We start from the raw sequence: 10,347 nt of genomic DNA on the forward strand, positions 1-10,347 counted from the left end.
AATCCGCGACTTTTCCATGGCATTCAATCAATCACGTGGAGCCGAAGATTTATTGTTATAAGTACTTTGTATATTGACGGCTGAAGGGTAATTCAGTATGTGTATCAGTACGTAGTAGGAGTCAGTCAAGCTAATCGCCCAGGACGAGTCGTGAGCCAGTTGTGTGACGGGTCGCATTAATCACCACTACTTGTAGTTAATTCAACGTCTAAGCGCACACTGTCTCTATTCATTTGCTAGACGTATTCAGATTTTCCTCTTTGTGTATTTTAAGAACCAAATGCTTACTGACGTCTCTTTGAAAAGTTACAGGTAATGCGGTCTCTACATTCGTTTTGGTCTTGATTTTTGTATGAATATAAAACTGTGTTCTAAGAATTTCATATAATTTGTTGAGAAGATTTTGCATGGATCAAATTGTCAATTGTAACTAATGCAATGACACAAAGATGAAGCCTGTCCAGTGTCTTATTACACTGACTGGACTGGCAACATTGTTTCAGCTACCGCAAATACTTAAGTCATGTTTATTTTAATAAGTACCTAATTTACAAATTCATTCTGTATAATATCTATGGCTATTGTCGCAGCATGTCAGGGCAGTGATATAAACAGATTATTACTGTGTCATTGTAGATGACAGAGTAATAATCTGAGATTCATATACTATATTTTCTGTTACTTTAGAAAAAATATGTGCGGACTACGTAATGAATGAGAGTCATATCATATAAATCGTGTTGGCATGGTTAAACGAAAACCGTCAATAACTAAATAGGCCTTTATTTCGAGATTTCTGTTGAACATTATCTACAAATGATATTGTGCGTTATTAAAAATTATATTGGAAAATAAAATAATAAACCTTTACAATCTACATGTTATAAAGTAATTGATTGTAATCTAGAAAACCCAAGTAAACACGTGCTACAAAATAAAAAAAGACAATAAATGTATTTCGAAAATGAGTCAACGTTTTGTTATCGTCGATGTCAAGAGTGTCAAGTAATTAGGGTCACGGTGGACTGAGACAAGATCGAAAATAATAACTTTATTGTACAAGTATGTCAATCGCTTATTAATTTATTATGATTTATTTATATACGGATTGGCACACGCCGTTGTTTTTCAAAATGTTTTTTGCTCCTATTTCAGTATAAAAACTATCGAACTTTTCTAACATCATTCCTTATTTATCACCGTTACGACTGTATATAACTTAAATAGAAGAGAAAAAATGAATTATCTCGGAGACAAAACTATTTATTACTAAGCGCCACCAAGAACAGTCGTTTTATTTGATATTGATAACCACATGAATAACTAAACAATAACAACAAATTAAGGTTACACCATTTACTAACGATTGTTTAGTATTGTCTGTTTATTGTTTTGTAAGCAGACAGTGTTATTTTGGTACACACGCGACCGATAAATAAACGGAGGATAAAAATGTGATAACATTTTGTTATAGCATATATAAAATAATTGTTGGTGATGAAGTATCCCATTTAGGTGTAGTTGGCAACTTTAGGCTGTAAAATTAATATCCCAGTTTTGGCAATACGAACAATCGATTAAGTAGTAGCCAATTACTATTCTCTACATAGTAATTGGCAGCTACATCACGATGAAAATTAAAATAATTTATCTTGTAATTTTTTTATTAAAATCCGCAGAGATTATTTATATTACATGCACAGATTACCTATATTATTTTCTCTAAAATTTTGTTCGATATTTATTTATTAACTTATTTTTAGATTTAGGACCGCGTCGAAGGTTCGAAAGTAAATTTTATTTAACAATTATCATATTTAACATAATACAAGGAATACAGTATTCATTTTATTACTATTTACTTGCGAGTATAGATATCTAAGTGTGTTACTTTTGTATTTATAATATAGCCTAAAGGTTTTAAATGTAAACCGTTCCTATGCTTTTCAACACTATCTAAAAGATAAATATTTTACTTGTGGTAGTAACTACCACTACTTTATCTACTAACTTTGTACGGTGGTTTATTTGATAAGCTTTTATAAAATAACAATTTAATTAAATGAGAATAAGTTTCAAATTACAAAGTTAAATAACGCACTGTCAAGCTCATTATATAAATTATAATATTTATTACACATCCTTCTTATGTGGGGCATAACACAAATAAACAATTTATTTGTATACAATCAGCAATCGTGTAAACAATGACCTGCGACCGATCGATTGGTCGCTCGTTATTTTTAGTTAATATTTGTGGCGCGACTTCCTGGCATACATCTCTCTACTAATGTGTTGCTATGTGCACCAAAATTGTACTCTCTTCTGGCTTACATAGACTTAGGAATGATTTTTTGGATTTTTTTTGGTCAATGCGATAAGCAGTGGCCGCGGCGAACTACTCTAATAATTGTAATTGGTATATTTACTTATAATAAATAAAAACTAAATAAAAACAGTATGAGTAAAATAGTAAATGGTAAAATACAATACACAATATTATTCCTATATAATATTTTACACAATTGTTTATTGTGTAAAACATTATATAGGAATAATGTGTGTGTTTTTTCCGTAGTCTTATTGGGAAAAATCATTCATACAATAACAAATTTCTTCATTTCATCAATAAATATTAAGAACATTTTACATTTTCAAGCAGGCCTTTTATATACACGCCGCCTTACGTTTTCTCACGCCACTTTATACAAAGCCATATACGTTTATTCAGGCCTTTATACTTCAGTGTATAAAAAAGAATAAATTTCAATTCCCCGTAAATAAGTAATTAACGATCTTTAATATGTAAAGGAGCTATGAAATTCTGAGTAGGTGAATTAGGAGCCGAAATTTTGCCAGAATTTGGGAAATTCGTGGAATAGTTTCAGCTGCTATTTCGAAATAGTCTAAGTATTGTGTAGCGGTTTTCCAATTAGGAGCTTGACCGCTCCCAAACTGATGAAGCGTACTGAACGGTAGTTTTGATTAGTTGTCATGTTCTGTAAATGGTGACGCGAATATGAATATAACAATATACTAATTATACAATCTGTACATCGTTTTATGTAGGTTATGATGGCGCTTAGCAGTTATTTAATTTTTTAAGCGACAGAAAGTTTTATAATATGTAGCTGTATGTATGCTGAACGTAACTTTAAAACTATGTAATAATAAACCTAGTTAATGAATAAATCTGGGATAGACTGCTTTACAATAATGGACTTTAAATAAAACAACGTTTATTCGAATATTATTTGCTGATTAACTATAAGCTACTAAAGAATTATAATGAGCATTAACGAGTTATTTTGTTCGGCCATTTCTAATCAGTACTAACTCGCATCGGGGACCACCAATAAATCACTTATTATTGTTGCTTAGATGATTCTGTTATCTTATTGCCACGATGTTTTGTAAACGTATTTATCGATGTAAACAAGTTTTAAGTAATTCCGTACTATGGACCATCGAGGCTTATTTTTAGACATGCAGTGTTGTGATGGTTTCATTCATCAGGTAACTTTGACACAGAGCGAGCTTGTCCCAGTATTGGTGGAGAACTCTACTCCACTGAAAAATGAATTTGGGACACGTTGTACGTATTATTGCGGTGACTGTTATTCAAAAGTTAGATTAGTTGTTTCTGTGCTAGATAACTTTCGAAATCCTGTTTTGTGCATGTGACGTTGTGGCAAAGTTGTTCAATTGTATTACATTACGAGATTAAAGTGATGATTTATTTCATGAACTCTCATAACCAGTTTTTTGTGTTGTTTCTGTTTGTATCCTGTGTAATTGTGTTTGATTGTTTCAGCTGTACATTTTAATAATATTATTTGGAAATAACTGGTTTAATGTTGTTCACGGCGACCGGGTATACAACATAAACGACAAGGTGCTCAGTTGCAGTGGGTGGCTATCTACGATTATATATAACTTTTGCAATAACCATTATAAAATTGTAAAGAGGGATACATCACTTATGATAGGTAAATAGTCTTTTCATATTTAAAAACTAAGAACTATAAGCCGGTCCAAGTTTTAGGACAAAATTGTAGAAATAGACCAATCATTGGATTAACATTACAATAGCTACAATTTGACCGATATAGGGATAATTAATTTAAACGAGTTTTTATGATTGATATATATTTCGAATAGGTGTATTTTTCTGCGTATTTTGGATATACTTAATTTTAAATTTTTGAAAAAATGTCGCTTACGTTTTATTCCACAAAAGCGTACTATGAGATATTTATTCTACGATAAAACTTTCATGTGGGTGGAATTGCCAATAATAGTTGAATATTACCTACGGTAACCACAAATAATATTTAATACGGAATGAAAATATTAAATAGTTCAAAGAAGCTTTTATGTAAGCAGCACAAAAGCGTTTGGTAGTATCTGCTGATGTTATAACTACAATTTATTATATGTATAGATTATGACAGTAATAAATAATTTCGATGTTTGTTGACAACACACATTATCTATAAAAGTATTTAGCTATCCCGAAAACATGGATTATGTAGATATTATCATTGTCGTATTGAGCTCGTTTATCTTTTTTTCTTTTATTTATTTAGGACGATGATGATTTTAGCTACTTCATCATATTTTAGAAAAATATTATATTAATTGACATTTATAAGTATCAGAATGACTAACAAAAATATTTAACTTAATTTCAGAAAAAATGGCACCTAAAGATCTCCAAAAAAAGACGATTAAACATAGTTTATTAGAAGCAGATAGATGGAGGCGCATGCGCAGACAGGTGGCAAACGAATGCTGTTTAAGAGCTTGCACGGTCGCAGACATTATAATGTACTGTCCAAACGATGCGAAATTGTTGCAAGAAAATCCAGACATTTTTGACTAATGAAAAAAATCTATTAATCGAGTGGAAGCGTTAAAGGTCTAATTTGGAGAATCTGAATTGTCAGTCAGGCAGTCCTTGTGGACTATGGTCTAATTTTTTACCGAACTGGCAACGGGTTCATTTCCTTTAATTTAATATTATGGGGTAATGAAAGCAATTTCGTTGTCATTTTGCTTCGGTGATTCAGGCGTACGATATGCTATGTTACTTATTAGTGTAAGTACAGTGTACTATATAGAAAGTATTATTATTTATAAAAACTAATGTAAGTGTAAATAAATAATTGAAATTTGAAGTGTATCGTTAATTTTATTTGTTCTGTTGATAAATTGCACGTACCTAATTTGTTAAAAGCCATTTAAATATTTTTTCATTAACACAGATTTGATTAAACACATCTAAAACTAATAAATTATTTATAATCATCAAACATAGTTATCTGTATTTGATTAAATCGAGCTATTGAGAGCCACTTAACGTTTATTATTAATAAAGTGTGTATTGATTACTAATTAAAGAAGTGAAATAACAAAAACTTTCCAAATTTCAATCTCTCTGTTAGTTATCATAAGTAAATATTTTTGAAAGTTTAACCAATAGTGATATCGTCACTTATTTACAATGCGATCTTAATGTAATAGTTTTTACAAACAGATTCCACAACAGACAATGTTTTTATTATAAAGTGGAGTAAAAATAGGATTTGCAGTCGCTAGGCAAAGAAAACCTGAGGAAAATAGATGGGCCGACTGCGCCCATATTTCGCACTGCACGCCGGATATTTCACTCGTAGAACCCTTTGCTGTTCACACGTTATAAGTAACAGACATGTCAGAAACGTACATTTCTGCAACTGTAGACACTAACTTAGTTCATATATTTATTGTGCATCATAAAACTTGGGGAATATGGAATAGTTAGTTGTATCGCTGTTGTGTACAATATTTTATGTGAATTTAAATCGTTCCATGTTTTTAAATAAAAAGCTGCAAAGAATATTATTTTTTAATAGCGTAAGATATTTATACTAGAGTTGGTTTTTTGATAATTTTCATATCATTAAAGCGCAGATAGTTCTTTGAAAACAAATGCATTAGAAAATTGCGAGAATTTCCAAGTGATAGCATTTATTTTTGAAACTTTTGAAAAATGATAGCTAATGTTCAGGCCGCACTCATTGTGGATTTTTAGCTTTTGCACCTGATGGTAAGCGAAGTGGGGTCTAAACAATTTGTCAACTGCCGAGAGATGATTATCCGTCTCCGTTGAATTTTTCCGATCTTTTACGTACCCGAAATTCCGAGCAAAGCCTAGATTATTATCCTAGCTTGCCATCAGACAAATTCTAAACCGCTGGCAACCTTGGGGATGGGAATGAGAGATTAGGTGAATGTAGTAAATGGAATATTTAGGTTTATCTTACTGATACGCTGTTAAAAGCAAAATGGTAAGGCCACTCTACACAGACATATGGACCTTGGACTAGTGACGTTGTCTCACAGAAAAACTATCATGAAGTTGATAACAGTTGTTTTTTTTATCGCGCGGGAATTTCTATTATGTTCCTCCAAAGCTTGAAATATAATTTACTAGAATTGGTATTAATTAACAGTGGACATCAATTATTAGGTAACCTATTTGTTTGGCTGACTATGCTCCACCAAAGCTCCGTCGACCATCTAAGCGGTGGTTCTTTACAGCGCAATGTTCATTCATTAACTTTCTTTTCCACAACACATATTGACGGGAGTAACACGTACGTTACGAAAATAAACAATGTTGAATCAATTAACGACTGATACAATTAAGGTGAAAAATCACTGAAGTATGGTGTTTTCATATAAAGAGCATCTAACCTACGTAGTTTATACAGATAAGATTGCAACCATTGTGACTTTCTGAGCGATTTACAAAGCTGTTTGTTATAGAAGCGTTAACAGGAGTAGTTCATTTTCTTAAATAATAGTTTGATTACTTACGCCTGAAAAAATTTTGTTAATTTTTGGACCGCATTTATGAATTTTATTCTAGAATTAGTGGAGAGCTTTCGCCTTTTTTATACACCACAATGACACTTGACTTTCAACTCGGTACCATTGTAAGCTACTACTGTCAACTGGTTGTTTTAATAATTCTTGAAAGATTAGTTATAATTTTTTAAAAATTAAATTAAAATTAATCGTTTTTTAATAATAGAGAGCTGATATAATTCGTTAATTATTGATCAGTTTATTCATTTAAGTATCGTGTAGAAACGAAGTTTATTTCTGCACATTCGCTTATACAATATAACCGAAGCTTTCCATTTTCGTGGAACACTATATATGAGAGAATTGTGAGTAAAATTAACATACTTCCCTCATCTTTCAAATCGTTCAGTAGAAACCAATACAGGTAAGGTAGGATTATAAAAAAAATTAAGTTTACAATCGACTTTAAAGTACTTGATGCGTTTCAAAATTGCCTTGAAAATTATTAGAGTTTACACTTCATGGGAAGACACACATAAATCCTGTAAACCATGCCGAATCGTTCTTAAGATATACTATAATATACTTAATTATTTCCATATTTAGTTTCAAAGATGAAAGTGGTTCTTCTCCTCTGCGTGGTGGCCGTGATTTGTGTTGCTGGTCAAACTAAGCTGAATCTGTGCGGCAGACCATTGTCCGAAGCGCGCGCTTTGCTTTGCTTCGGAGCTCAGACGGTCAACAAACGGGACTCGAACTCGCTATCACTCTGTGAGTATGGTTTCATTACTAGACTAAATTTTGATAAAGAAATTGGCATATACTGATTATAGTTTAACGCGTATTGGTATTTCAAAACACGTTTTAGAAACTAAAACTTCGTATAAATTTCTGTGAAACTATTTCTGTAGAAATCGTCAAAAGAAAAAGCTTAAATTAGCATATCGAATAAAACACTATTGTCGTCTCTACTCGTTTACACACTGCATTTCTACAATGTACTTTATGGGGGCATTAACCCTATCTAGAACAGCAAACACTAGACAATCGCCCTCTGTCACTTATACCTACTTTAATAAAATGTAACTTGCGACTGCTGAGTTACGACGTCGGAATAGAATGTAAAATTATTCATAGAGCATTTCATTTTTATTTCATATCACCAATTGAAATAATATTGTTATTTTAATAATAATTTTACAACCACGTTGGCATTACAGAGCAAAACATGTTTATGACTATGATGTAAATGTAATTATTCCAAATAAATATACTGGAGTATAATTACCATATTTAAAAAAAAATAGGTTCTAATATTATTTACGGCAATACATAGCGATGACAGTCTTCATTGCCTCATGTTCTTATGTTGTTATTTGTTTATTGACGATCACTCTTCCTCTATCCAAAGTCAACATCGCTTGTTATACTTATTTTTTTTTAAATTATTTATTCAATAATTTTTTTGCCATCAATAAAAAAATTATCAACTTTCGCGTAATTCCTGCAATACCAATTTACAAAGTGCTCTACTTTTTAATGAAATTTTAAATATTTGTTGTAGATACTCAGTTTGAGAAAAATTCTTTACAAATAGTTTAACTTTATTTAATTAAACTTTTATAATACTTACACCAGGCAGCTGTTAATGTAGTTCAATCTCTAAAAAAACTTTCACGTTACCGAGTTTTATTAAACTAAATTAAGTACTTTATAACAACTCATGAGGGTAAGTGTAGATATGTATCTACATAAAAACATTCTCAACTAACGTAATTTTCAGTCGGCAGGTAAAAGTTATAAAATAAAGCTGAAGAGTTTGTTTGAATGCACTAATCTCAGGAACTACTGGTTCGAATTTAAAAAATCTTTTCCTGTTGGATAGCCCATTTATCGAGGAAGGCTATAGGCTATATAACATTACCAACCAACTGACCAAGAGTAATGGAATTTTAATGATGTTTTTTGCAATATCGAGGATTATTTATTATTCCTTTTGAGAGCTTTTGCTGCGTATACGGTTAAAGTTATTGCTCTCGAATTGTTCCTCTTAAAAAGCTCTAAAAATATTTTAATACAATGTCCCCCACCGCATTTGCCTGTCTGCACGCGATAAGCTGAAAAACTACGGACGGATTTAGATGAAGTTTTGTATGGAGATAGTTTGAGACCCTGAGAAGGATATAGGCAACTCTCTCTGGAAAAATATAAAGTGGGACTTTTTTCTCAGACAGTCTTACACGCAGGTGAAGCCGCGAGAAAAAGCTATTTATAGCATTAAATACAACACACACACACACACATATATATATATATATATATATATATATATATATATATATATATATGTGCACATATATATATATATATATATATAAAATGCAGTTACATATAGATAAAATAAGTTAATGTTTATAATTATGTCAGTCTAGTTATAATTATTTGGTAGCGTTTTCTTTGACAATTGAAAAAATTAAATATTTCAAGACACTGTGAGCTCATTCTGTGTAGATCGGACCACAAGCTAAAAAATTTAAAAAGTTGTATATTTGTAAAATGTTGGTAGATATTGTAACTTTGACTTTGCGGATGGTCAACGCCTCAGTCCCCCCCGTGTCCATGAAGGCTGCATCTTCGAAACGTCGGGAGAAAACTAAAATAATTATAAAAGCGATAAAATCCGAAAAATAGTTTAATTTTAATTGAAAAAATTGCCTTAAATAATTCGATTGTCAACAGCTGATGGAGAAGACAAGATTGTGGAAGATGATTGGCCTTGGGACGGGCGCAGAGCCGCTCTGAGTGCAAGCTGGTCGCGATCCAAACGGCAAGGAATCGTCAATGAATGTTGCTACAAATCGTGCGAGATCAGCGAGATACTTACCTACTGCTAAACTCTTTCATTTAAAAACGGTCAGCCCCAGATGAATGGTATAAATTTTGTCACGTTGACGTCTATTATTTTGTAATTCATACATTTGGAATCTTCGTATATACTTTTGAGACTGACTGTCCATAGCTTGCCACAAATCTTGAATCTTTTAATCTAATTTCGAAATATAAAAGTGAATTAATTTATATTCTTGTTTCATTTAATTTTCATCGGATGATATAGCTGCCCAAGTTTTGTCGTGTATCTACACTCTTTCTAGGCGACGTTTGGAATATTTAAGCCCATAACAGTAATCAGTTCGATAGGCATTAAAAATGCTTTGTATAAAATGCCGTCCTGTGGTTAACCTCCCAATCCCCCATCTATTTGCTACGAAATCTATAAATACTTATATAATATTTTTATTGTTAAAAATCATTTTCCCGTCAGCTAGTGTTTCAGTTAGCTACTTCTACTGCTCTACTTCATAGATTCATCCTTTATAGTAATATCCTGGTAATTCGCTTAACAAAATGTACATTTCAATAAAGTGGTAAAATACTGCAATTAAATCGAGATAATGTAACTTCATCTAAATAAATAAAAATCTTATACAGAGC

General features: G+C 31.6%; 2 protein-coding genes across 5 annotated transcripts in view; both read left to right on the forward strand.

Moving 5' to 3' along the window:
- LOC115456422 overlaps nucleotides 1-5,275 on the forward strand; it is a 14,485-nt gene extending 9,210 nt beyond the window's left edge. Inside the window, exons 1-3 of one of the 2 annotated variants that reach the window (XM_030185477.2) lie at nucleotides 3,133-3,595; nucleotides 3,815-3,989; nucleotides 4,695-5,244. In XM_030185477.2, the coding sequence (XP_030041337.1) occupies nucleotides 3,578-3,595; nucleotides 3,815-3,989; nucleotides 4,695-4,885 (384 nt within the window). In that variant the 5' untranslated portion in view covers nucleotides 3,133-3,577 and the 3' untranslated portion in view covers nucleotides 4,886-5,244. Of the gene's footprint in view, nucleotides 1-3,132; nucleotides 3,596-3,814; nucleotides 3,990-4,694 lie in introns of those variants that run through there. The other variant, XM_037440682.1, reaches the window with a different exon arrangement.
- LOC115456431 (insulin-related peptide 2) overlaps nucleotides 1-9,933 on the forward strand; it is a 21,891-nt gene extending 11,958 nt beyond the window's left edge. Inside the window, exons 1-3 of one of the 3 annotated variants that reach the window (XM_030185494.2) lie at nucleotides 7,012-7,220; nucleotides 7,462-7,626; nucleotides 9,595-9,933. In XM_030185494.2, coding sequence (XP_030041354.1) covers nucleotides 7,470-7,626; nucleotides 9,595-9,749 — 312 coding nt within the window. In that variant the 5' untranslated portion in view covers nucleotides 7,012-7,220; nucleotides 7,462-7,469 and the 3' untranslated portion in view covers nucleotides 9,750-9,933. Of the gene's footprint in view, nucleotides 1-7,011; nucleotides 7,221-7,254; nucleotides 7,280-7,461; nucleotides 7,627-9,594 lie in introns of those variants that run through there. The other 2 variants (XM_030185493.1, XM_037440683.1) reach the window with 2 other exon arrangements.
- The last annotated feature ends 414 nt before the right edge of the window (nucleotides 9,934-10,347 follow it).

Source organism: Manduca sexta, chromosome 20 (genome assembly GCF_014839805.1).
Source record: "Manduca sexta isolate Smith_Timp_Sample1 chromosome 20, JHU_Msex_v1.0, whole genome shotgun sequence".
NCBI lineage: Eukaryota > Metazoa > Arthropoda > Insecta > Lepidoptera > Sphingidae > Manduca > Manduca sexta.